Below are 27297 nucleotides of genomic sequence, written 5' to 3'. Positions count from 1 at the left end.
GTGCAGGGAGGTGCTGGCTCCCCAGGGCTGGGGGGAGGCACTGGGCAGCTGGCAGAGGTGAGGGTGCCCGGCCCCAGCTGCTGCTGTGGGGCTGCTGGTCTTCACGTGTGCAGCAGTGTCAGTCAGTTCGGGTGCCAGTCGCTCCCATGCCTGTTCCAGCGGGAGCCGTGGCACCGGCTGTGGGAGTGCTGTGTGGCCACAGTGAGCTCTGCAGCTCAGAGAGGTACAAACCTGTCTCCTGCAGAAACAAGGGGGTTCTCATTGAGCTGCTGACCCTGCACATGGTGTGCCTTGTACACGCAAGGCTCGTCTGTGCAGGTGTCTTTCATGTGTGTACTCTGCACACACAGGGGCAGGAACTGCACTCCACAGATTCAGCACCTTGTTTTATTACAAAGATAGGCTTTGCCAGGAGTTTGCCACTTCCACTACACAGCAGGTAAGGGCACTACATCCACAACACGTGCCGAAGTTGGAAAACATGTTACAAAGGGCTCAGGGGTTCAAGGCAATACAACACTACAAACCCTCGAGCTTTTGCTCTGTTAAAGTTGTTCCTTTACATGGCTGTAGCAAATACTTCTTTTTTTTATTTTTATTTTTTTTTGCTTTGATAAAAATTAAATAATAAAGCAATAGCCTCAATACACAGCCCAGTCACAGCACCTGGAGGCAAACCTTACTTGCTCTTGACTCACTTGTTTCCTTTCCCTGTAACAAACAACATGGGGCTACAGCTCCATGGCCCTTTCCCTGCCTCCAACCAAACTCAACATTCTCTGCTACCTTGCTCTTTCTTGCCCTTGCCTTCCCTGTGCTGGGCCTGCCTAAATCTCTGTCAACTATTCACAGTCTCTAACAGAAAAAAAAATTCAAATTTTGTGAAATCACTTTCAAAATAAAATGTAGCCCAGCTACATTCTTAAGAGTTTATATTCTGAAGCCACATCCTCAGCAAAGACATTGAGACCTCTGCAGTGTAAGTACTTTTTCTGTAGTTCTCTTTAAAAAACCCCCTCTGTTCTTCCCCTTTCCCTTCCCTCCCTTCCCCCTTTTTAACATACTGGATAAAGTCTATCATTTGGTTTAAAATAGATATCTATGTACACATACACAACTCCGATGTTGCGGTTTCTGACAAATGTGGCATTACTGGAAACAATGGAATGGAGGCCACCTGTCCATGGCAGAGTCACCCAGGAGTACTTCTGGTGAACAGTTATCTAATAGCAGGCTGCATCATTGTCAGTTGAATGACTAACAAAGGCTCCCCTTACACCCTCCTGCAGTGAGGTAGTAACTTTTTTCTTTGTTTCTTTCCTATTTGGCAGTTTGAACCATGGCATCTGCGGAGGGTCAGCCCTGTGGGCAGGAGCCTTTTCCCATGCAGGAATGCTGGCTTCGAGCACATGGCGTTGGCTGTACCCAGCCTCTTCAGAGGGGCCTGTGTGACACTGGAGACCAGAGCAGTCACAGCTCCCCGGGCTGCAGGAAAGAGAAGGGGCCACCAAGCTGGGATGGGGTGTTGCCCCAGTGCAAATGCCACAGGGCGGCACTGCGGTTTCTGGTCTTGGATGAGATCCACTGGTCTGCCAGTGGGACCTTCTCACTGACCCTGGCCTAAGCCTGAACACTCTCTACCTTAGTCTGCAGCTCGGGATGCCAGAGCTGCTCTGCTGGCCTGTGTCAGTGCTGGGCTGCCAGGGGATGGGTCCAGTCCCGCTGCCTTTAAGGTCTGAAAACAGGCTGGTAACATAGCCAAGCCCCCTCTCTTGGCTGCTCTCAGATATCAGCCACGGGGGCTGGCCCTGAAGCAAGCAGAACAAGCTGCTTTAGGAGACACCTCTGCAGCACTGACTTTGTGTTTGGTGATGGCCACGGGGAGAGGCAGAGAAAGGGACGATGCTACCTGGTGTTTGCCCTGTGTGTGGCTCGAGGCCACTGTCAGAGGGCTGTCAGCAGGAGCTGGCCCTGTTGGCATGAAAGGCATTACTGGGGTCAAGGTGCCACAGACACTGGGGGCAGTGCCACAGACACGTGTTGAGCCAGTGCAGCGAGGCTGGGAGCAAGGGCCACGGTCCTTCCCTCACCCTCTGTCTGCATCTGGTCTAGACAGGACCATGCCTGCGACGAGCTGGTTGGGCAGTGGGATGTTTGCCTACCCACTGCACCTCCAGCTTGCTGTGCATGAGAGACAAGAACCCAGGGAAGGGGGAACGGCCCTTCCCACACCGTCTTACATGGATTGCACTCCCTCTGGCACCCAAACAGCTGTCTCTGTTAGGGATAAAGTGCTTTCACCATGCCTTAGCTGCTTGGGAAGCAATTGCTTTGTCTCAGCCCCAAGTTCCTCATGTTGCCCAAGTCTCAGATGGAGGGGCAGTTATGTTTACACATACAGTACAAAAATTAAAAGGCACAAAAATACACAGAATGCAGCAGATAGTGAACAGCTGATAAGAATCAGTCCCTGGTGTTCGAAAAACAAGGATGTTGGAGGGATGGAGTGGAAGGGAACTCAGGTGTTGCTGACATGGCCTATGCTGTCTCTGCTCGTTACTCCCTGAGGTGACCCTTCTGCTTTGTGTCTGTTGTTCCAGCCTCTGCAGCCCCATCCCTTGTCCTGAGGAGCCACACGCCGGGATGCAGGGAGTGCTGACTGCTCGGGTGCTGACCAGAGGGAAGTGGTGAACTGAGCTTGCCCCAGGTGTCACACCTCCATTTCTGGCTGGCAACAGCAAATAAATTATGGGTGCCACAGTGGATACCAGAGGAGTTTGAGCTGCTCTGAAAGGTGTCTTGTGGCCTCTTGTGATGTGAGGGAGCCCTTCAGCCATGGCCAGGACCACCCCCACCACAAGGCTGGTTTGAGGATGACCACGGTGTGCCTGCGGCTGAAGGCAGGTTCCCTGTGGCACTGTGCTGCAGGAAAGGTCACTTCCAGGGCTGCAGCTGGCCTAGGCTTCACTGCAGCACTCGTAGATGTTGTCCTCCATGAGCGCAATCACTTGCTCGAATTTGTGCTGGAGCTGGGTGCGCTTTGTTGTGGGGTTGGCATCCAGGGCAGCCACAATCTGTGGGTGACATGGGCAGGTGGGTGGATAAGGCAGTGTAGGGGTGCCCACCCGCCAGCCCCGTTCCCGCCGTCGGCCCTGTGGAGCCCAAATCCCAGTCACAGCTGGAAAGCCCACCCTGCCCTCCAGCCCCTGCACAGCTGCTGTCCTTGGGCACAGCTGGGTCCTTGGCCAGGGCTGGGAGAGGAGGAGAATGTGGCAGAAATGCTCAGCAATAATGGAGCTGAGGGTGCAGCACCAGCCTGTGGGGTGCAGGGGGGCAGGAGCCAGCCAGGGCCACTGCCTTGGTGGGGGGTGGTGGGTGCATGTTATTTTGGGGGTGGGTAGACTGTATCTGCATGTTCTGCCCTCTTGAAAGCACCTACACATCAGGCAGCCCCGCTTCAGTGCGGCCCAGTCGAACACCGTTAAGACCAGCTGGTAATAGCTGGCCTTCTCTTCAAAGAAGTTGCCAGCCAAGGGACACAGAGCAAGTGCATCTGCACGTGCATCTACTACATATGTGCTGGGACTATGCAAACCCTGATAATCCCTGTTCTGTGGGACTGCATGCAAGTGTCTGATTATGGAGTTACCACAGCAGGCATGCTGAGACCGGAGTGCCCTGAAACCCACTCACCTGGGAGCGGTATCTCTTGGCATATTTGTATATCTCAGCCATGGCAACATTGGTGTTGAACTCATTCCGGTATTTCTTTATAAAGACAGAAAAAAAGAGAGGATAATATTAACAGGATGCAGCATCTGAGTTTCAGCCCAGCCAGCCGGCAACAACTACATTAAAAGCAGGTTTGACCTCGGTAATTTTATTTCTGTTGTGTTGGTGCAGCCAGATTCTTGCCTTTTTCCTTTAAGGAAGGTGCATTTGCTTACAACAGGACAGGTCTCCATCTTTTCAAAGCCAGCCTTAAATACTCGCTCTGGGTAGCACTGCTTACCCCTCTGTGCCCAAAGCCATTTCACAGGAGAGCAGCACATCAGCTGGGCTGCAGAATGTCGATGGAAAAATCCTGCTCAGTGCCTGAAGCTAGAACACCTCGGGAAGAAGGTCTGATTTTGAGGAATTCATGGTGCATCACTGGCAGAACTCTGATCCAGAGCGTGGTTGCCAGCTCCCATGGCTGGTACCAGGGCTGGCTGCCAGTAGCTGCCTGGGACTTGGGGCCGGCCCTGGCAGTTGCGCCCAGGGGCCAGCTGGCTGGGTGGCTGCAGGATTGCAGAGATCCTTGTCCAAACTTCCTGGCTTTTTGGCACTGAATTTCACGCTCAGCTCCCAGTGGTGCCAGAGCTAGTTAGGCTCAAGCGAACTCGTGGGTGTTTACTGCAGCTCTGGCAGTAATTGAAGATGCTTGGAATTAGGTCAGATGAAGTTTTTGTGTAGAAGTTTGAGGCAAAATATTCTTTCTTGCGTGCTCCTTCTAGCATCCAAGCAGTAGCTGACTGCAGCCTATCTGCATTCCCTGCTGCTCCCAGATGCCAGTAGGACACCAAGCCTGCAGACCCAACCCCATCCCCTCCATCCACTTACCCGCGACTCCTCTGCGAGGTGGGCGTTCATTTCCTGCTCACTCAGTGGCGACATGTCATGGATTTGCTTGTAGTACCGCTGCACTATCTTCCTGTACTCGGGGATCTCCTTGGCGTACAGCAGTTTGTTGGTTGGGGAGTCCTAGAGTGAGGGTGAGAGACCAAAATCAGGCCCCGTGTTGTTCCTGGCTGAAAACTTTATCCTGGTTCCTTGACCAAAGTGCTGACCATCCATCAGACAGGGACCTCAGCTACAGCTAGGTACTGGGAGGAGTTTTGCCTTTGGTCCTGGCTGTCACCAGACAGGACTGCAGGGGAATGGCACCAAGGCACCAAACAGCTCATGGCCTCAAATACATCAAGGATCTGCAGATGGGCACCATGTGCCTGCGGAGCTGCAGCACCATCCTACTGCCCTTCATCCTAGCATGAGCTGAACATCTGTCAGCTCAATGCCAGAGAAGGTGGTTGGTGGGGATGTGTTTTAAGTTGCAGTAAGAGCAGGCTAAAACCATGCCCAGGGTCAGGCAGGGTGGCTTGCTGTCAGGTGATGCTCTGCAGGTGAGGTAGCAGCCCTGCTCTAGATCAAACACTTGTGCTCCATGGCACTGCGTGTGGAAACCGGCAACAAGGGAAGGGCTTCCGCATGCAGTTGCTGGGGTCTCTTGAGCAGCCAGCCTGATTTAAACTGAAGAACAAAGCTATCTTACAAGCTGAACTTTGTCAGTTGAAATGGTGCTCTTGGATTTTTCATGTAGCTTTGATTTATTTTGCATTGGCTAACCCAGCCTGCCTGGCCTAAATTGAGTGTACGTAAAGTAATTAACAGAGAATACTGAATACTCTTGATTAATGTCAGCTTGGACACAGCAGCCTTAGCCTCCCAGCCACACAACCGGGTTGTACCAGTGAAGGCACAACCCTGCTGCTCTCCTTGCAAACACAGTATGAATGATTTTAACCTCGAGGCAATCCTGCCCTGCTGATATCATTACCCTGGGAATGAACTTGGCTGACTGGCCTAGTTGGATCCCCAAGGGGAAGCGCCCCAGGCTCTGGGACATTGAGGGGTGTGAGATCACCGTGTCGTGCCACCCTGACACTGGTGTTTGGGACTGCTCTCCAGTGCTCTGACAGGGGGAGAGGGGACCTGCTGAGGAGATGGTGCGGGGGGCTCTGGCTGCAGGCAGCATCCTCAGCTCTGTCAGGCAGGAATAGGGGAGCCCGGGGTGAATGCAATCTGCTGCTGCAATCTGCAGCATGGCTAATGCTGTGGGGGAAATGGGAAACGGGCACCAGGCTGTGGCACCAGATCTCACAGCAGTTTATTTTCAAACCCAGTGACAAGGCATTACGGGAATATGGCCAACTCACAGAACTTGCTCACAGCATTTTTTTTTTCCCTTGGAAGCACAAAGGAAACCCATGCTGCCTCTTTTTTAAGTTATTTTTTAATTTGTGTCTGATTTGTCTGTAATATGAAGAGATGGGCACCGGTTTATTAACCGCTTGTGCACCGTAGATGTACAGACTGAGTCTGCTCTCACTTTTGTAGTACTGAGAGCAATGTGCTGAAACCAAGGGAAGAATCCAGCCTGGAAAACGCTGTGATACATTGCGTGTACATGCAAGCTGATTTTTAGGCTGAGGATTTATTCTTCCCACATTACTCAACAATTCCTTCACTTATGCTATTGTATTCCTGAAAAATGTTTCCATCTGCTGTCTGACTCCAGCTGACCCCTCTTCCCCTCATCCGCTGCTTGACAAGGACAAATTGTAGGTGTTTCATAACACATGCAAAAAAAAGACCAAAACCCAAACAAACAAAAAATCAAGCGCTCATTAGATCTTCCTCCAGCATTAACCTCTCCCAGCAAAGGTTTCCTGCAGCTCTGGGGCTGGGGGCACAGCGCCCACCCCCACCCCCTCGCCGCAGGGTCCCCCCATCACACTCTGCCGCCGACAGCGATTTACAGCGTTTGTTAATGGAAATTACGTCAGGAAGTTTCAAATGTCAACACCGCGCTCAGCCAAGGCCGCGGGGAACAGAGAACAGAGAATATGCCGTGGGTCGTCCTGCCGCTGGCTGGCCCCGCAGGACCATGTGCAGGGCCTGAGGGTGGGATAGGGGACCTGGTCTGTGCAGCCTCGTGTTCTCAGCTCCCTCGGTGGCGTGTCGAGCCCGCCGGGCTCCGACACCATGCCGGGGATGGCCAGTGTGGGATGGAGGCACTGCACTGGAGGAGAGCAGCAACTGCAGTGCCTGCTGAGTGCCTTCCATGTGCTGATGGATGGTGTCACCGGGATGGCCCCGGGCAGCCCCACACCGCCAGGTGAGCCAGGCCTGCTCTGTGCTGCCTGGGCAGGCACAGCCCGTGTTCCTGGAGGATTGGGTCAACTCCTGGGCTTCTCGCAGCCCTCCCAGGTGAGAGGCTGTGCAGAAACCACCAACAGCAACGACTGAAGCTTCACCTGGAGCTACATCATTTTCCATCCTGTCACTAGGAGCTTTACACTGAGCTGTCCCTCAGCTGCTTTACAGGATCATTATGCTGATGGTGACCCCTAAACCAGCCTTGACAGGGAATTGGGTTCCCCTGCGGGGTCTGCCCATGCCCCGTGCTGGTGCCCCGGGCAGAGCTGCCCCCCACCTGTGCTCACCTTCCCAATTTATGCCCCTGCCTGAGACAACAGCAGAAATGTTTGCCTGCTCCAGCAGCAGCTCAGCTGGGTCAGGAAGCATTTTAGACTCAGTGCCGAGTCAGCGGGTGCTCTCCCACAGCTGCAGGAGAGCTCATGGAGTCGATGGGTGAACCTCAGTGCACAGCCCAGCAGCTGGTCTTCCGTGACCCTCAGAGCCCCCTGGCCTGGGGCCCTGCCCTGTGTCAATCCTGCCTGTGACTGTGTGTCCCTGCTCCCTGGCCACTGTTTGTGACAAAGGAGGTGCGGATTTCCAGCTCAAGCCTGAACGAAGGGGTAGGGAAGGAGGGGAGAACACATCCCTGGAGACAGCCAAAACTCAGCTGCATGAGCCCAAGCAATGGCTCCAGGCAGTCCTGCTGTGGGGAGGCCAGTCTGGTGACCTCTGCCAGTCCCTGCCCACCCGGACTGGTCCGTTCTGTGGCTGCCCAAGCAGGAGCTTGGTGTCCTCGCCAGACAGTACCTTGCCCAGCTGCAGGTCGGAGAGGGAGCAGGCGTCGATGAAGGCCTGGGCGATCACAGACAGACAAGCATCGATGTGGTCTGTTTTGTCAATGTCAAAGACAAACTGGGGGTTTTTCAGGATGTTGACCCAAAACCTCAGCGGTAGGCTGCAAAGAGAAGGATCCAGGAACACACACCAGGTGAATTTTTGTGTTTCAGAGGGATAGGGGAGGAAATGCAGGAAAGATGATGATAGAAAGTGAGTAGCAGAGAGAAAAAACTGAGGAGAGAGATTCTACTATTTAATAACCCCAGTACAGATTTGAGCCCTGCCTCGACAGAGGGGCAGGAATGTGCCTTCACCCCAGAGACATTTCTACAGGCTGGAGGATGCAGCATAGACAGGCAACTGCACATAGAGCCTCCTCTGGGCACACATTTGGCCCTGCAGCTCCCGAGGCAGCCGTGGGCCTGGAGACGCACCGGCTGCATGGAGCTGTTGAGTCAGGCTTCCCCCTTGCTGGTGTCACTGGCTTTTCCCTCTTCCCTGACAGTAACCATCATCTGATTCTGATGGTGAGCCTGGCCCCGTGAAATGCATTTCATATGTCTTTTTTTCTGCTCTCTCATAATTTTCTTCTCCAATTACTTCACTTCACTGCTCATCTGGCCACAACACAGCTTCAGTCTATTGTTCGTCCTTCCTACTGTCCCTCTGTGGCAGCTGAGGAGCAAAATCTTTGCTCTACAGGCCTAATGAAGGTAGCAAAGGGCAGGCAGATCTGTAGCCCAATGGTTGTGCCTGCATGCCTGCTTTCCCAGCCAAATTTGGTTTCAATTTTCACACACTGGGCTGGAAACAGTTACTGTCCCCAAAGCCTGAGAAGCTCTAAGCCTTTCCTTGATGCTCCCTCCCAGCTCCCTGCTCTTCCTGCTTAAAATCTCTGCTTTCTTTCCTGCTTTATTTCCCCTTCACTTTGGGTCCCCCACCCAAATCCCACTGCTCATCACATCCCTCAGCACCACTCTGGCTGGTCCCAGTGCTGCAGTGCCCACCAGCACGACACTATCACAGCATCAGCTCCCAGAGTCCCGTGGTAAGTCAGAGAGAAGTTAGGAAAATTGCCCTGGAGGGCTGAAAAGCCAGAAAACAAATGAAAAGGAGCCAAATATGCTGGTTTTAAAACATCCATGACTCAGTCTCAGATCTCCAGTGCTTGGAGCTAACACCACTGCTGTCTCCTGTCATCCTATTTCTCCTTTCATTATTTTTCATTATATTGCCAGTTCCTTCTGCCCTTTATCTGTCCATGCCTCCTCTTCCAGCTCGCTGTTCCCATGAGCCCCATTTTTGTTTAAAGCTCTCCAAGCCTGTCTTTGGCCTCATCTTTTGCTGCCACCTCTGCCACCCTCCCTGTTTTCCAAATCCCTCTTCTACTTTTAGCAACCTAATGATTGATCTGGGACACCAGGGCTTTGCAGCTGCTGCTCCTGAGAAATGGAAGGAAGAAAAGAAAGACTTCTTTCAAACCTGTTGGTCTTCCAGATGTGCAGAGTGTCAGGGTCTGTGATCCCTCTCTTCTCTGCTTGCTCCTCTAGGAAGTCAAAGAAATACTTCACGGCCACAGGCGGTTTATCATCTCGGATACTGAGAATGGCTTTGAACAAGTCGTCCAGGAACTTCTGGAGTGTGCCCTGCAGGACAAGGACAAACTGGAGCCTGGGGAGAGCATTCGAGCCCAGGAGAATAGCAGAGGGGCTGTGACTGCTGTGCACAAGGGGAAACACTTTGCTGCCAGTTGAATAAATCAGAAGAGAAAGTGGATGCCAAAGCAGGGAGGGAAAGGTTTGTTTGTGCATAGTGATATAATTAACTTGCATTTGGGTTTAATTTCTTCTGGCATTGAGATTTTCTTTTTTACTGCTGGGATCTCACATCTGTGGTTGTTCTGCACAGCACACACAAAGAAGACTAGAGACTGCTGGCCATCCTTGTGATCTCTGCTCCAGTGAGGCACCATGCTGGGATTAAAGATGGTCCGGATCTGACCTATCACACAAACATTCCCCCTGCTCCCACAGCTGAGCATCTCCACCTCCTGTCCCAGCAGGATCTCTTGCTGGAGGGATGGGTTCAGCTCTGAGCTGTGCACCATGAGCCCCAAGGCAGACAACCTTCCTTTCCTCTGCACAGACCCCAGTCCAGCCCAGGGAGATCGTGTGGGGCATCATTCAGAAGTGATGGCAAGCTGGGAAGCTGGAGGGACCTGAGGAGCCAGAGGTGCCTGGCAGCCTCACTAAACATGCTCCAGCCATCCAGGACAGGAGTCCCAGTGCCCCCTGAGAGACCGGCCCGCAGCGCTCCTCCCTGGAAGCAGACTTCTCCCTAGGGACAACAAACAATCCCACCTGCCACGAACGGGGGTCACCTGGCTCCTACCTTGGTGGAGAGCAGCCGTGTCAGGTAGATCTCTGGAAGGACTTTCTTCCTATGGCTCTGCCTGTGGGACTTCTTATGTTCCACTGATTCATCGGTTGGGAGAACCTGGCCCCAGGTAAAACACACGGTCAGAGCACTCCTCTCTGCAAGTGTCACACTGAACTTTCCTTTCAGTATAGAATTTCAACTAAACATAAAATTCAATTAAAAAGCAATTACTGTTTTAGAAACACACCTTTATATGGCTTTTAAAAAAGTGATTTAAAATACTCAGTTTTTCTGACATTTGTTTCTCCTGTGCTCTTTATTGCCTCTCATGCTAGACGAAGGAAATGAACCCGTCCATCTCCCTTTGTATGCTGGCCTGCTCACCCCCCCCGAGCTCTCCCAACCCCATGTGGCTGCACCCTGGGCTCCCAGCAGCAATGCACATGGTGTCTGCAGAAACCAGTTTTCCTAGGATTTTGAAAAAGCACAATATGTAGGAATATTGGCTTTTTCAAAACAGAAATGAATATTCCACTAGTCAGGTAAGTGAATTACTGCTCTATAATGACAAACCAAGCCACTGACGTCCATCCTGGCACTGTTTCACATGTGAACAGTTGGTTTCCCATCCCTTTTCCCTCCTTGCTCGGCACGTGTGCGTGTGTGTATGTGCTTCTACTTCAGCATGGAAACACAAGCAGAGAAAAGAAATCCCAAAACCAGGCTATAAAATATTGTTGTTGTCCATAACACCTTTTCTTGTAGCAGCTTTTAGCAGCGTTTAGCACTCTGTGCTTCCAGAACGGCGCACCAGCAGGAACCATGGACGTGCCCAGCCCGGGAAGCAGGCTGAGTGCCAGGAGCTCCCGGCAGGTGACTTGACTGAGGTGTCACAGGATGCTGCTGGCAGCACTGTGCCACGCCATGCTCCAGACGTGCTCCCGAGCTCTCCGTGGCTGCCCACAGCTCAGTCAGGAACAACAATTTCTCTGCCATCCCGGTAATTTTTTACTGTGTCCCTCAGTACTAAAGTTTGTCTATAGATCACCTTTCTGCACCTCATTGTGCCCTGCTGAGGAGAACTAACAAGCCTTGATCCAGCTTGTTCATCATATCTGACACTCCAGCCCACAGATATGATTTAAGTTAATGTCAGCAAGGCTGAGAGTTTCTCCTCTTTCAACACATGCTCTGAACAAACAGGACCCTCTGACTCCAGTGCAGGAGAGAGGAGGGATCGCTGCACACTCTGTCAGCATCCTTGCTGTCATGGCAACAGGACAGATCTGGGGGAGCAGAGCCCCCCACGTGCCAGTGCCACTGCAGAGCGGGTGTCCTGGAGCAACAACTCTGCTTTTCAGAAGCAGTTCCTGGAGGGCAGGAGGGGAGGGCAGCCCAGGCCCCCACACACAGACAGCATCCCTGCAGCCAGGAACAGGATACTTACCAAGTGGAAGTACTTCTCTGTGTCCAAATCCTTCACTGTGAAGAAGAAAGACACAGGGGCTCAGTCGAGGGACCTAAACAGAAACCCACCTCCCCTGGTGCCCTCAAGAGGCATCTGAACTCCAAGACTGAGCTGGTGTTCTCACCACAAGTGATCTCAGTGTTTCTCCTTGGTTTTGGGTTGTTCATTGCATTCTGGGGCACATGGCAAGTACCTTTGGAGGTACTTTAAGGGGGACCTGCAGTCTCCCAAGGTGTGTTTTAAGAGGGACCCAAGAGCAGGATGAGCACGCAGCACTCCTGCACTGTGGTGCCCTGCTGTGCCCTGCCATGCCCCGTGCTCCCATGACTGTCTCCCAGTCTCATCATCAGGGCAGCTCAGCCCTGAGCAGCTCCTCGCCCCGGCAGAAAAAGGACTCCCACTGCTGGGCTCTGCGCAGGCAGCCTGAAAATGGGGTTTGAAATTCCTTGTTCAATGTGGATTTTTGTCTCCCTTGGTTTTTTTTTGACTCTGCACAGCCTGAAACCTAGAAATGTGCTGGTAAGAGACTGAACATGTGTAAATGGGAGGGAGAGGGCTTTTCCAGCCAAGTGGTTTCAGATTCTTCCTTTTTCTCACTCTGTCAGCACAGACTGGATGCAAACCCCCAGTCAGAGTGTGAGATGGAAGGTGCAAACACCTTGAAGGCTGGGAGAGCACTCTGCACCCCAGTAAGCAGGAACAGAAGGAGACTGGATAGCACATGTGTAGGGCCACCGCATCCCAGTGCCCAGGCATGGGGCCTGGCAGTGCCTCCCAGCATCCTGGCCAGAGACAACCTCTGACAATACAAGTGTTCCTGCCCAGTCACCAGAAGTAGGGGAAGAGAAGCGAAAAGTTACCTCTGCTCAGTGTGGTGTCCTTCTTGTCTGACAAGCTCATGGCCAGGGATGCCCCTTCAGGGATCTGTGGAGGAAGGGAAGAGCAGGCATTGATGATGGGGGCCTTAACGGTGCCTCCGCAGCCCCGGGGAGAACCCAGGAGCTGGGGGATGCTGGCTCAGTCACGGTTCTGCCACGAACGTCCCCTGCACCCACCCTGCCCTGCCCCTGAGCCCAAGTGGGAACTGGCAGTGATGGCACTGCCCTACATGGAAAGGAATTTTCAATGCAAATACAAGATAGCGAGGTTCTCAAACCCAATGGGAATTGGGCATATACGTGTTTCCAAGATGCATTTTTGGATGAGAACCCCAGGTAAGTTGAAGAGGAGGGAGGGTTGTGCTGTGCAGGTGCTGGTTTGCCTTTCCCCAAACGGCAGAAGGAACGTGTGGGGCCGGTGCATCCCCTCTGCCACAGGGCACCATGGCAGCGTTACCCCGATAACCATATTAACGAGCTCTCAGCTCCGCTTTTGTTTTCTGTGCACAGCTACAAACCAGTGAGCATTATGCTCCCAGGCACACCAGGGAGTATGGAAATCATGTAAATATTTCTGGTTTCATTTAATTTTAGCACAAAAACGGTCAAGGAAACAATCTGATTCACCACATATCCCTGCATTTTTGGCCTCAGCTCCTGGATGGCATCCCCAGCCTCTGCTCTCAGGGCAGGCATTGAGTCGTAGCTGTGATTTCAGCAGGAGTGCAGATCAAGAGCAGAGTGATACTAATCAGCCAGGCTGGTGGCCCTTGGGAATAGGAGGTTTTTCCCCTCCTCTTTCTGTTGTCAGTAATAACTTGTTTTGCATGAAGAGTGTTTAATTAGTTTCTGTGTGTTGCAATATTAACGAGATGCTCGCCAGGGCAGATGTCTATTCCCTGGAAGCTCTCACGGAGCTATGGCAACCTCCCTGCTTGTTCCTGATGATCCTGTTTTTGGAGGGGAACTGCAGCTCTCCCCGGAGGCCAGGCAGGCTCCAAGGAGGTGAAGCTCCCCTGCGGCACCGGCAGCTTTACCTTGTAATGTGCTAATGTGTTGAGTTTCTTCCTGCCATCCTCCACCACCGAGGTGTCATCGAGGTCCCGCAGGATGTAGCTGTCAGTGCTGGTGGCAAACCACTCTGAACAGAGAGGGGAGAAGTGAGACCCCAGCCCAAAGGAGGCAGGTGCCAGGGGGCCTGAGGCTCCAGGGACCAAAAGGCTGCCCTGATGTCTGCCCCCTGTCAGCACTGCTTCACTCACTGCTCTGACAGGCACCAACAGCTGCTGTGCAACATCAGGTGCTTCATCTGGTTTCACAGACTGACTGGTCCTTACCAAGGTCAACGTCTTCCACCCTTGGCCACTGGGAGTAGGGGACGTTCTTGCAGAAGGCCTCCAGAATCTTCTCCTTCACTTGGCTGAGTGTGTCCGTGTCCATGGCCCTGACACTCAGGGAGTCCATCCCACAGCCTTGGAAGGAGACGTTGAGGTTCTGCAGGCAGAGGCTGTTATTAGGGGTGACCTGCCGGGTCCTGCTGGCTCCCAAGGAAGCTCGGAGGCTGCAGCGCCTACACAGCTCTGGCTGGTGTGCCCTGGGCCTCGTGCTGATGGAAATCAGGCTGAACTAATGTGGCCATTGAGGCTTTACAGCATGAGAGGCGCTGATTTACAGCCCTGGGGGCTGAGGGCCCCATTTGTTGACGGAGCCAGGAGGACACAGGGAGCGACACCACAGCCCCCCCTCATGCAGTCTTGCTAATGGGGCCTGGCCCTGATGCAGAGACCACTGCAGGGCGGGAGGAAGGGTCAAACCCCATCACCAGCCATCTCCTCAGCTGCTTGGCTTCAACTGGTGACTAATGTGGCTGCCAAGGCTCATTGCTCAGCCTCTGCCTGACGCAATGGGTCGAGCTCCACTGCTGAAATGACCTCTAAGCAGGATGGGTCTACTGTGCTGCTGGAGCCAACTGCCAGCACCACCAGTAACCAGCTCAAGAACTACTGAACAGCGGGACAGGCAGCTGTGAGGGGCTGCAGGCTGCCAGAGAAGCCTGCTCAGAGCTCAGGGAGGCACAGCTACCACCTCGGTTGCAGCCAAAAGCTGCAGGCAATGAGAGCAACTCTTGCTATCAGAAACCCTCTCCTCTTTTTGTCCAGGTTCCTCCTCATCATACAAGCTGTGCAGACCCAAATACTGAGTACAGCTCCAGTGCGTGGGTACTCACCCTTGGCTTTGCCTCAATGTTCTCCCTCAGCAGCCACTCCTCGTTGAGGGTGTACCTGGCTTTTCCCGTAATGGCATCGATGGAACCTTTGTTAATCTGCTGTTTGATGGCACAGATCAGCAGGAAGAAGGGCTCTCCAACTGTCTCCTGGAGAAGGGAAAGACCAGGTCAGCAAACAGGATGCAGTGGTGGTGTCTCCATCAGCGGCGTGGCAGGGACAGGCTCTGCACGGACACTGAAAGTGCCTCCGCATACTGAGGAGCAGGAACAGCCCACCCCAGGTGCTGTGAACGCCCAGTGGGTGCCATCACCCCCAGCTCCCACCAGCATTTCTCTGAGGCTGCTCAGAAGTTTTCAGACTTACGGCACCGTGACAACGCAGATGGGGAAGAGGACAAAACAGCCGACAACAGCCGCAGGCCATTTTTGGGGATGCTGTAATTGTCAGCATCAACATACTCCATCCAAGTTCTCCAGCAAGCACTGGAGCTGTGGAATGTCACTGACGGGCTGGGCCAGCCTGTGCTGTTTGGTGGGCAGAGCTCAGGTGCTGCTCAGAAGGCAGAGGCAAATGCATGGCTGTGCTGAGCGGGGATGTGCACACACCATGCTTGGCAAAATACAAATGTGCATTAATTTACATGTGAAATTACACGTGAACTTCATGGAGAATCTGACACACTGTGCTACAGAGATGCTTCCTGAACTCTGACAAGGGTGCAGACTGTACAACATGCTGGACTCAGCAGGACAAGGAGGGGCTGATATGCACAAAACTCCAGGTCTGCAGCATCTGGCTTTCTCGTAAATATGTCAGATGAACCCCTCTTTGCACTGCCTGCTTTGCCACTGAACTCCACAGGAGTGAGCCCATGGCCTCGGTCTGTGGCTCTGGGAATCAGTGTTCATACTTCTCATACCACAGCAGAGCCCTCATCACAGCAAAACAGAGAGGATCCGGGTCAACAAGCTGTTCCCATGCGACAGCAAGTAAACACATCATTTAACTCCTTACATTCATCAAACTTAAGCTCATGGGAGAGAGGTGAACTGTGTCACTGCTGCAGCAAAAACCAAAAACATGACAGGGAGCACCTATTTGTTATGTGGTTCAGCTACACAGCTTAATGCCAGATTTCCGATCCACCTCTGCCTGATGCACTGATGTGCAAGGAAAACATAAGCTATTTTTTTGAGGAACTTTTCAGTACTGCAGTACATCCCATTCTCCCTAATGTTCATGTTCAATTTTCTTCCAATGAAGCAAGTGCAAATTCTGCACATTTATGTAATGGGAGCATCCCCCCCCGGCACACGGAGCCCTGCCATCTGAGAGCCTGCTCAAGACAACAGATACCCAACGGTTTTGATATTTCTCAGCTAGGAGCTGCTAAATCCTGTTCAATCTGCTTCTTAATTAAAACTTGGTGATTCTTTTATTCTAATTGCCCTGTAATTGCTAAAGCAATTAGTTCAGTGTCAATTTGGATGTGCTGCATTTGGCGCGGTTGATGATATGGTGATGCAGGGGTGGGCATACGCTGTCTTGTGTCAGCCAGGCAGTCACTTCCTTTCCAAGGGAAACTTCAGGAACACAGGAAAGCTCCCCAGGTCTGCTGCAAGGGTTTAATGATTCCTGCAATGCTCCTCTGAGCAGGCAGCACAAAATGGGCTCAGCAGCAGGGCTGCAGGTGCTGGAATGGAGGAAGGCACGGCTCCCAGAGCATAGAGGAAGGTGAGTCACGGAGGTGGAGAAGCTGAAGATTGCAAAGAGTAGAGAACGTGTCAAAAGACACAGAGAGATTGTTTTGGAGAGAAAGGCAGAAGCATAAAAGAACAAGCAAGGGGACAACACCGACACGGAGACCTCCTCATGCTGCAGTACCACTGTCCCCATATGGTGACCCGCAGGGTCAACAGCCCCCAAAACAGGCTGTACTACCAACAGGAACTCCATTTGTGCCGCACGTGAACAGGGACAAACCCGAGGCCAAACTCGGGGCCAGGCTCTGGAGCCTGCCTGTCTCTGCCATGGGCAGCTCTGGCCTCAGGGAGACCCGAGGGGGGCAGCCAGCAGCTCCACAGTGCCTCCACAACCATTAAAAAAGGGCGAGTCCTACTGATACAGGAGCTCTTTATGGCTTGAGACGAGCACAGGCTGCACGGGTGGGGGCTGACTCTGCAGCACCGTCCTGCACACGTAAAGCTGCCCTGGCAGTGGCAGGGTGGGTGCTCTGGCACGGCAGGCATTGGGGGTCATCACAGACCTGCTGCTGTGCCCACGGGCAGGATCAGCCCCAGGTCCCCCACAGGGGACACAGTGACAGCGCTCCGCTGGAGAGATGCTATTTCTGTTTGGCTTTCTGGCTTTCAGGCTCAGGAACTGTGGGATGTTACGGAAATCTGCAAAAGTGCTAATCAGACAGCAAATTTCAAAGCAGGGAAAGAAGGGCTGGCAGGCAGGGACTAGAGATAAATTGGCAAACTTGGAAACCTCCTGCATTGTTCAGAAAACTCATCTGGAAAGGAATCAAAACTGTCTTTGGATTTGGCTAGTTGGGAGAAAGGAAGTTTAACCAGAAGAGATCAGTGCTGATTCAGGACAAAAAAATACTTAAAAAAACACAGTCTGGGGCCTTTTTTCCTCCTATTGTGAATGTATTTTAATGAGACTTCATTTTCATTTTTGACTGAACTGTTATGGGCTCTTAAAGCTACCCAGGGCACCGAAATAACTCTGCAGTAATGGAAAGCACAGTTCAGGCTGGCAGGACTTGAACTGTTCCACGCACGAGGAGCGTGGGAGGGCTTCATTTTTATATGCTTGGGAAAATAAAAAGGTTTAGAGCACAGACTGGATTCACATGTTGCTGCCCTATTAACACAACTCCGACAAGTCATTATATATGTCCTCCCAGGAACACGCTACAGCCATTTCCAAAATGTTTTGGTGAGGCTGGGGTGGGAAAAGCACAGAAAACAGCTGCTTATCCCAAGTGCCTGTTAATTTTGGGACAAATAACTTTGCACTCTGCGAAGAACCAAACCTCAGCTCCATCCCACACACAAAACTTGGGGAATCTTGGACCCAGATGTAAAAACTGAATTCCAGGATCTTACTTTTCCTTTAACACCCAGTTCCCTGATCCTGTTAGGAACTAAGCACAGCAGTGAGATACCACGGTATCTCATGGGAAAGGCTTTCTTTTTCAGTTATTTTAACCAAAACTGTAGCACAAAATAAAAACACCGACCATTTTATCTGCGATTCTCACTCAGTTCTGCAGAAACAGAGTTCTGCATTGATTGTGCAAATGCTGCAAGTTCCCTCTGAGCCCTGTCCCTCACAGAAAGCCCCTGCTGGCTCATCCCATTCCCTCACGCACCGAGCCAGCTCCCATCAGTGGTGACTTCACTGCCTTCAGGTGCCCTCCACATGGGCAGACCATGAGTGCCTGTGGCTGGCAGCTCCTTCCAGCTGAAGACAGCTCCTTCAAATCATTTTCCCCCGAAACACAAATGGACGGGCTGTTAGGCAGAGCATTAATGCGAAACAAATGTTTCAAGCATGTAGCGTTGACTTACAAGGGAAAATACAAGCACTTGGAATTTTTCCACCGCACGACGGCAGGGACTTTTGCAGCAGCTGTTTCGAATAGACACTGTGATTAATGGGGATAATTCAGGAATGAAAACCAGACCCATCGTCACACGTCTGACAGAGCAGTGCTACAGGCAGGCGGGCAGCCTTCTTTTTAACCAAGAAATGCCTCTCTGAAGGCAGCTGAGTTTGATCCTGAGGAACGGGAGGCACATGGGAGGTGCTTGGCTATCACTAGTATTTAAATCACAGCCCCGAGCTGACACCAGCCATGTGGAAGGAGGTGCCGTCTGTCCCATTGCAGGGGCTCTGTCCTCATTCATGTGGGGGGGAAAGTGTCAGCTCTGCTGATCCAGATCGAGCCCCTGCCCCCTTGTACAGCTTGGCTTGTGTCACCTTGTGACAGTGCAGGGGCCTCTCCAGTCATTCCTGTCTGACCAATTCTTTTCCCTCTCCGTATTTCAGCAGCAGCTCGGTATCTCCTCTGATCAGGTCCCTGATCACTGTGGAGCACGTGTGATATCATTCTCTTGGAAATAACTTTATTATTCTCTTGTTCGGAAACCATTTGCTTTCAGAGATGGGAAATAAGCTGTGGTGATGCTCTGCACTGCCATAGCTTCACACTGGGCACGGGAGGTGTGGAGGGGACTGCAAGCCCACCATGCAGCTTTAGACTATGCTGAGGACTTGCTGCGGGCAGATGGAAATGCACATTCAGCCAGTGGCCTGACAGCTCTGCAAAGGGCCCAGTCACCTCACAGACCTGCTCCCATCAGACTCCATCCTCGTCCTCCCTCTGTGGGGCAGGTGGGGCCATGAGCAGGGGGAAGCCAGCTCACAGCTCCCACCAGCACTGCCCGGCCCTGGGGACAGCCACAGGCCACCCCATGGTCCTGGACCATGTGGGGATGGGCAGCTCCCACCCAGCACCCCAGGGACGGGCAGCGTGCTGCACGTGCAGCTCCTCACCATTAATGAGCTGTGTAACGTGCCCAAGCCTTCGGGCCCACGTGATAAAGCTCCACTTTCTTTCCTCTTTTTTCTTCCCTGAGAAAGCCTTCTTGCACAATGTCCATTTTTAGCACAGGCTGGAGCTGGATCAGATGCCTCACATGTGGTCTCCACTCCCCAAAAGGAGAGATCAGCACTTCTTTTTCTCCAATCGTTTACTAAAGGCACAAAATCTGAAGATTAAAAAATTTCACTAATTCCCTCTTTTCTGCTCTTACAGGCTGGATAGCTGTGCCACATTGACATAGCCATCCTCATCCACTCCTGTAACTCTTCTTTCATTAGACTGGCTAATTATGTGAGCTAAAATGAAAGATTATGAACTACAAAACCATAGGCTTTAGGACAAAAAATGATCATCAGCTGGGATCAGAAGACATCATGATATGTACGAGAACAATAAAGAATTTCTTCTGTGGCTGTAGAAAACACTTTGGGAAAAGAGATTTTTTTCAAAGGCTTTTTCAAGGCTCTCCCCTGTGGGTATAATGGGGTGTCCTCCAATTAACTGCCATGGAATCAATTAAGTTATTGCTCAATTCTTCTGGGAAATTCCAAACAGAACTGGCAAATGTTGGAGATAAAGCACTGAGCAGATGGACTGCTGATGGCTCTGAGATGCCAAACATTTTCCTTTTTATCACAGTCAGGAAGACAGTCAGGCTTCTGGGACAGACATCCCACCTTCTCTTGCTCGGATCTGTGTGGAACCACAAGGATGCCTCTGCCTGAGAGGCCCCACACACCAACGGGCACTGACACGGAGCAGCTCCTGCCCTGACACTCCTGGCCCTCCCAACTACTGGGGCTTCCACGCCAGCGATGGACCCTGCTGGCCTGTGTCAGCTGGTCACGAAACCAGGTGCTTTCCCAAACCTCCAGCCATTCTGGTTATTTCTCAGCTCCCCTATGGCTCTTCTCAAGCACAGTGAAAACATCGGTCTGTGCTCTGGCCTGCCATGAAGCCTGAGCTCACCAAAGCCCTGGGCAGAAGGGGAGAAGCAACTGAATTTCAGGTTGCTTTTTCACACCTGAACTTTTCAATACAACAGTTAGTGACCGTTCAAGTGGCACTGCTGGCAGGTACCAGGTCCTTGGCTGTCCCCACATCCCTCATCACTGTTGCACACAGAGCTGACCCAGCACCCACTGCAGCAGTGACTGGCACTCTTACTCTGAGATAGCTGTACATGCAGATAGACATCCAGTTGGTGAGCATCTTCTCCACCACCGATTCCGTCCTTCTCAGCATCAGCTTGGGGTTTTTGGAAGCTGAAGCATCTATTAGATCTACCAAGAGGTCCTTCATGATGCTAGTGTAATACTCCAGTTTCCCATGCAGCGCAATTGTAAGCAGGGAGGCCAGGTTACACCTGAAACACAGAACGTATAGGACTCAAGCCCCAGTCCAACAAGACTGAACTGCCAACTGGCACTAAAAAACCTAGCTCAAAAAGGCAGTCTCTCAGACAACTTCCATGACCCTTCTCAGCGGTGTTAGAAGTTTCAACACTCTTCCAGTGCTGCAGGACCTTGGGTCAGCTTGCACTCTCTTACTGGTAAGCCAAATGAGTGAGTGCTCTTTAGGGTTTATGGCCATCCATTTCTAATAGAAAAGTGGGAGGCAAGTGTAACTCAACCATCCACTGAAATGCATGGCCCCTGACAACGGCTGGATTGCTACAGGTTAGGAAGAAATCAGTCTCCTCCAGCTGCCAGGTCTTTGGTTTTGAAGCTCATACCTATCTCTGACAGCAAAGTCCTTCTGTTGCTCAAGAGCATGGACAAACACGATGAGGAAGTGCTTGTTGTTGAGTAAGGTGGAGAACAGCGAGATTCCTTCTTCCATGTTGGGTCTGCAGTTCTCAGGGATCTGAAAAAAAATTTAGAAAGCAGAGTGAGAAAACCCTGCTTGTTGTTTTCCTCCAGCTTTTATCCCCCTTGACTGCAGGGATGTCCCTACTGAGCACAGAGGTACTGAGAAGAAGTGCCCTTCCTCCCTCTGCCTGACACAGCCAACAGTCTCCCTGGCAAGGGACATGCAGCTGAGCCAGCAGGGCACTGGTAATGGCCCCTGCACTCAGTTCAGAGCTCACCAGGACACCTGGAGCACTGTGGCCAGTTTGAGGCTCCCCACTATGAGACAGATGGAGCAAGTGCAGTTGAATTAATGGGTGTACAGGAGAGGTGACGAGGGCTGGGTTTGGTCGGCCTTTGGAAGTTCTAATGGGAGATTTTACTGCAGCCTCAGCTGCCCCGTGGCAGGGCAGAGAGGACAGAGCAGTGCCAGGATGACAGGCAAAGGATACCAGATGGAGCATGGGACATTGACTAAATATAAGGAAGGCAGTTTTCACCTTTAAGGGTGTCATACACTGGAATAAGGCCCCAGGAGGCTGTGGGATTTCTGTCCTTGAGGATATTTGGTACAGTTGGATGAGGCCCTCAGAAAACTCATCTAGTTGGGGATGCTTTAAGCAGATCTCCCTTCCAACCTTAGCAACTTTCTGACTCTTCAATCCCTACTCCCTGTCCACTTCAAACCCAGCTCTGGGACAACAGCAGCTTTTACCAAGTCACTGCTTGGTAAAAGGAGGAATCTCACTTATGAGGAACTGTGACTGAGGCTGAAGTGATACACAGTATGACACATCTCAGGAAGAAGAGCCCTCAGCAGAGCCAGGAAGGATCCCAGGGCAACGCTCCTTCATGCAAGAGCAGATCCATAGATCTGCCTTCTCCGATCAGCCAAAGCTGATCCAATGCTGCTCTGTGTTGACGGTTAGCAACACCCAAAAGTGTTTGTTCTGTTACTGGGTTACTCACCTTCCATTCCCCCACCAGGAGTGGATGTGTTTCCTGGACCTGGGAGCCCACCTGGGAGCTGAGCTGCTGGGATGGGAGGACGTAGCACTCTTCGTAGAGAGAGGAACACTGGAACCAAGCACAGTGTTAGGGGAGGGCAGTGCACCTGCCCGGGGACTCCCTGTGTGCTGTGCACCTCAGGGGAACAAGATGGGAGCCATGTCATTGGGATTAAGACCACCCATCACAAAGATGGTTAGCATAGTTTATGAAGCCTTAAAATACTTTGCAAGAGCCTCTTGAATGAGCAAACATCACAAGGATGGGGAGAGGCAGACATCTGCGCAGACACAAGGCTGTTAGGGCAGGGAGACTGCAAATAGACTAATGTGACAGCTAGAAAACTCCCAGAAGAGAAAGCTTTATAGAAGACGAAATCAAAATAGAGGAGTTCTGGGTGTCTTAACATATGTAACTTTTGAAACAGATGGGAAAAATGTTTAAATCTCTAACATTCATATAGCAGCCTGAATCTTAAAGCCTCTAGCGTGCAGAGACATGGAGAGTGGATAACTGAAAAACCTGAGTAATAGCTACTAATGAAACACTCTGCAGTCATAAAGCATCATCTCACTCCTCAGCACCGACACACAACTGCCTCAGGGGTGACATACAGCTGTGGGGAAGGGCACGCAGCGACGCGGCAGGGCAGCCACTGATGGGAGTGACGGCACCAGCGTGTCTGGTGCCGCCCTGCAGAAGGACTCTGGGCAGACAGACTGGGACTGGGTACCCAAGGGACATCTTACTGGGAGCACCAGGCACCCAACTTGGACAGGGAGGGAGGAAAGGGAGAGACAGAGATGTCCAAAGAGCTCCTGAGGACCAGCTGAGCTGCTGAGAATGCTCAGGAATTCCCTGCCTGGAATAGAAATCCCCTCTCCCTGAATGTCAATGGCAGATTCACCCTTCAGCCACCCTTCAATCTCCACTGAATGGAATGAGGTGACTCTGGAGCCCTTGGGGAGAAGGAGAAGTCCCCAGAACTCTGCTCATGTGAGAGCTCTTCCAGAAGAGGGTGTCCAATGGCTCCCAGGACACTGCCACCGCCAGGCTATGTCATGTGGAAGCAACCCCGACCTTACTTGATGCCCCAGGAGCTGTGGCTCCACTTTTGACGGTAATTGAGGCTGAAATACACGACAAGTAAATATATAACAGTGGAATGATTTTGTGACACTGTAAAAGCCCTTCAGCAGAGCCCTGATCTGGTTGGGAAGGACCTCAGTGCTATGAGGTGCCCGTGACACTCGCTGTCTCCTTACTTTGGGGAAGAACGTCCTGGTGACAAAGTGCTTGTACTCCAGGAAGGGGATCCCTTGGCTGCGGTTTAGCTCCTTGGTCAGGTCTGTCATGTCTGTCTGCAGCTCCGCGAAACCTTGCACAAAGAGACCCGCAGATGGTGAGAGCCCAATCCTCCACCAGGCAAGACAGGCTGGCACCAGAAACACAGCACGTCTCATCTCCGCCTCCTTGAGCTGTTCCCTTGTGGGGGCTGAAGCTGAGTTTTCTCTGAGCAGCAGATTCCCACTGGGGTTTAACCATCAGCACTGTAAACCTTGTCCCGAGCGCTGACAGAACATTCCTGCCCCAGGAGCCCAGTACCATGGGGTTGGGCAGGCAGTTCCCACAGGATGGGACCTCAGCCGACGCAGTGGGGTCATAGACTGTGGGACGGCAGGTGCTGACGCCTGGATCACTTCTCTCATTGCTCTAGCAGGAGCGTGCTGCAGTTTCTGTTGCACCCACACTAAAGATTAGCATGGCCTTCAAGCAAACCTCTGGCACAGCTAGGGGCCATTAACTCCAGGACAGGGAAGCTGGTTGCACTGCAGATCAGTGGCTTGCCCAAGGCAGGCAGCAGGACAGCAGCAAAGCCACACTTCCAGCCACTGAGCCTCATTCCCAAGCCCTGTTGAAGCTCATAGACAATGACAGAAATTTTCCTGTAAATAATCCTATAAACTTCTACAGCACAGAAGGTGAATGCTATCCCAGCATCCCCCTTCTAGCCCTGGGTCCTCCTCGGTGCCCAGACGGTGACTTACCTTTGCGGATTTCCTCCCGGATCTGCGACTCCATCTCCTCCATCTGGAGCAGGGTTTTCTGCCAGTAGCGCTCAGCTCTGCGGCTCTTTGTGCAGAACACAAAGAGTGCTGGAAAAGAGAAAGGGAACAAGCCTTTTGGACTCAGGAGTAGCTGCAGCTGGGATCAGAGAGGTTCCCTCTGACACGGTGCAGAAAGCTAAACCCAAAGTTGGTTTCACACCTACCACCAGTCTGGTATCTACTCAGGCAGTTGTCGATTTATCTGTAAATAAGTAAAACCAGCTGGAATATAATGATCATGCTGTAACTGTCATCTTCAATTTAGGTCTGGGTTGTCTGTATTCAGCTAACTGTATACTAATGTGTTCCAGCTGATTAATGGATACAGAATACAGGATGTTTACCACCTGTATTACAGTGTTCATGTCCGACAGTCTTCCCATGCCTCCAGAAATATGTTTCTAATGATGAGTGCTGCATTTAATAAATAGTGTGCATTACAGCCTTTATTAAAAATAAATTAAATCCCCATTAGAAACCACTCATTTGCTGTGAACTGGTACGTTTCTTGCTGCACGGTTGTGCTGGGCAAGCAATGAGCAGGTACCCCAGCCCAAGAACAGAAGTGTGCTGCACAGTTTCCACCCAGGGTCGCACACTGGTGTGCCTTCTCCACACCTGCAGCTAAGAATGCAGGCTCTGCTCTTCCTACTCTGCCAGGCACCTGCCTGCTCCTGATGACAGGACCTCGGGCTAGGAGCACCTCTGGGATGATCTGGGACAGTCATGCCTGTGAGTGAGCCCTGTGAGTCAGTAGGAGCCCAAGACCAGTTTCTCACATTCTTCTTTATTTTGTATTATAGTAGCTACTAAGGTTTTGGAGAAAAGGGTAAGTTTATAAATATCACAGGCTCAAGTAACAGACTTGAGCTGCAGATTCAGCCAGCAAAAGTTCTGTGCTGCAGGGAGCTGTGGAGCCTTGGTGCTGGTACTGGCTGCGTGCCATACAAACAGCAGCTACCTGCTGCACCCAGACCAACTTCAGGTACTGCATAATTGCAGCACTTGGAGTCACCTTCACCACTCCACACGCAATGACAAAAACCCCGGCACAGCCTCGGAATGCATCATTCTTTCCCTTACCTACAACAGAAAGGACCAGCAGGATGCTGCAGATGACGATGGAGACAATGATTGCGGTCTCTCCTCCCCCAAGGTGCAGCATCGCAATTGTGTAGTTGAACTTTCCAACTTGGATCTGGAAAGGGAGAAGGAGGGAGGAAAAGCAGGAGCTGAGCAGCACATTGCCAAGGGGTTGGGAGCAGGGAGGGACACAGGCAGGGTTCAGCAGACCTTCGCCCAAGGACGCACTGCCCACACTGGCGCAGCCCCCTGGGCTCCACGAGGGGCCAGGCTGTGCCTTTCACTGCCAGACCTGGGTACTCTGTGTGTTCAAGGGAGCCCAATTCACTTCCTGAACTCCTGGGGCTGCTGAGGCTGCAGCAGTGCCCATCCCAGGGCCACTGTGGGGCTTCAGCGGCAGAGCTGCAGGTCAACAACACAGCCTCACCATACCCACCCCAGAATGAGACAGCCCTTTCTTAGAGAGCCCATGGCACTGTACAGGACTGCCTGTGCTGCTCTACTAGAAAACCACTTCCATTAATCATCGACTTCCATTATGGCTCTGAACAGACTTTGGATCCCAGCTGCACTAGCCTTTCTCCTCTTAAAGCAGAACTGCTGCCACCCAGGAGAAGGAGGGTTAAGAAATTTTCAAGTCCTTGAAATACAAATAAACTAAGGGAATAAAAATAAATAATAATGAGACCATAGAGGAGTAATGATCTTGTGGCCAAAACAGTGAACAGTGTGTCAGGAGGTGCTGGCTCTGCTCCCAGCTTGTACTTCTTGTGACACCAAGCACAAACCACTTGAGCTCAGTCTTTGGGTCTCCTGATCTCCAGAAGGGAAGAGGCCAGCACACATCACAGGCTGGTGAGTTACTGGGCACCATTTACAAACAGTTCTTTGGGTCCTTGGGATGAAAGGATTTCACAGCATCATCTGATAAGGAAAACTCATGACCACACAAGGCTTTCACTTCTGGAAATGTGAGTTTCACTTCTCTTGAGGAATGAGAAGTGAGAGAAACTTGAACAAAAAAACCCTGAAACAAGGTAGGGAAGAGCTGGAATAATCTTATGATAACATCTGTGTCACAGAGAACCTCTGGGAAAGGTGCCCCCTGGGCACCTTTGGTGTACCACCTGAAATTCCAGCAGCTGGAATTCTCAGTTGCTGAGCCAAAGCCGTGCCAAAAGTGGGGCCTTCTCATCACCTCCATCACCAGACACCACATCGCACACAGCTCCATCCTCTGGAAAATCCAGCCCTGGCTCTGGGAGCACTGGCACAGGCACAGCTACTGCCAGCAGAAGGCTCCGGACACAGAGAGCTTTGGTCTCCACCCCGGCACACTGTCTGAGAACCACGGTGCTGGACAGGGACAGGAGCCACAGCACTGCACAAGCATCTGGGCAGGTTTGCTCAGCAGTCTCACAGCCACCTGCCCGGCCCAGGGATCTCCACATCTTCCCTCTGAAATGCTGCAATAAGGCTGCTCCTCAACATGGTTTCAGTCTTTTTCCCCATCAACTCAAAGTTCTGCATTTCTCAGAGGAGAAATCCCATGCCTGCTCTTTAATTCAGTGTTTAAACAGTTTGGTCATGAACAAAGATGGGTCTGAAGGCCTTGACAAGCTCGTGTATCTGGACAGGTCTACTCAATTCTTGGTAAGACCCAGACAGGGACCCTTGCACACACCTGCCCTGTGTCACCAAAGCCATTGAGTGTGTTATAAAGCAGCAGTCACCCATGGAAGAGATGGCAGGGATGGCCTGAACCATGTCTGAAGGTTTAGCAAGGGTGCACAGGTGTGAATACAAGCAGATTATTTAGCTGCACTTTCACTGCTGGTGCACTCTGAACAGTCTTGTGATATTTAGGGCTGGGTATC

At 51.9% G+C, this 27297-nt stretch overlaps 1 protein-coding gene across 1 annotated transcript in view; it reads right to left on the bottom strand.

The window, feature by feature from the left end:
* Window positions 1-373: 373 nt before the first annotated feature.
* PLXND1 (plexin D1) overlaps window positions 374-27297 on the bottom strand; it is a gene marked incomplete at its 5' end in the record, with an annotated part of 70869 nt that continues 43945 nt past the window's right edge. The window contains 17 exons of the mRNA XM_051788474.1: window positions 374-3074; window positions 3694-3768; window positions 4603-4743; window positions 7768-7915; window positions 9280-9443; window positions 10189-10293; window positions 11624-11658; window positions 12505-12568; window positions 13560-13663; window positions 13860-14016; window positions 14750-14896; window positions 20539-20737; window positions 21107-21237; window positions 22191-22298; window positions 23495-23607; window positions 24278-24385; window positions 25421-25535. Coding sequence (XP_051644434.1) covers window positions 2958-3074; window positions 3694-3768; window positions 4603-4743; window positions 7768-7915; window positions 9280-9443; window positions 10189-10293; window positions 11624-11658; window positions 12505-12568; window positions 13560-13663; window positions 13860-14016; window positions 14750-14896; window positions 20539-20737; window positions 21107-21237; window positions 22191-22298; window positions 23495-23607; window positions 24278-24385; window positions 25421-25535 — 2031 coding nt within the window. The remainder of the gene's footprint in view (window positions 3075-3693; window positions 3769-4602; window positions 4744-7767; window positions 7916-9279; window positions 9444-10188; window positions 10294-11623; window positions 11659-12504; window positions 12569-13559; window positions 13664-13859; window positions 14017-14749; window positions 14897-20538; window positions 20738-21106; window positions 21238-22190; window positions 22299-23494; window positions 23608-24277; window positions 24386-25420; window positions 25536-27297) is intronic.

This window comes from Manacus candei, unplaced genomic scaffold (genome assembly GCF_025592945.1).
Source record: "Manacus candei isolate 608988 ecotype Guabito, Panama unplaced genomic scaffold, ASM2559294v1 h1tg000025l, whole genome shotgun sequence".
In the NCBI taxonomy this organism is placed as follows: Eukaryota; Metazoa; Chordata; class Aves; order Passeriformes; family Pipridae; genus Manacus; species Manacus candei.
The sequence above is the reverse complement of the archived record's forward strand: the minus strand, read 5'-3'. Positions and strand labels throughout refer to the sequence as shown.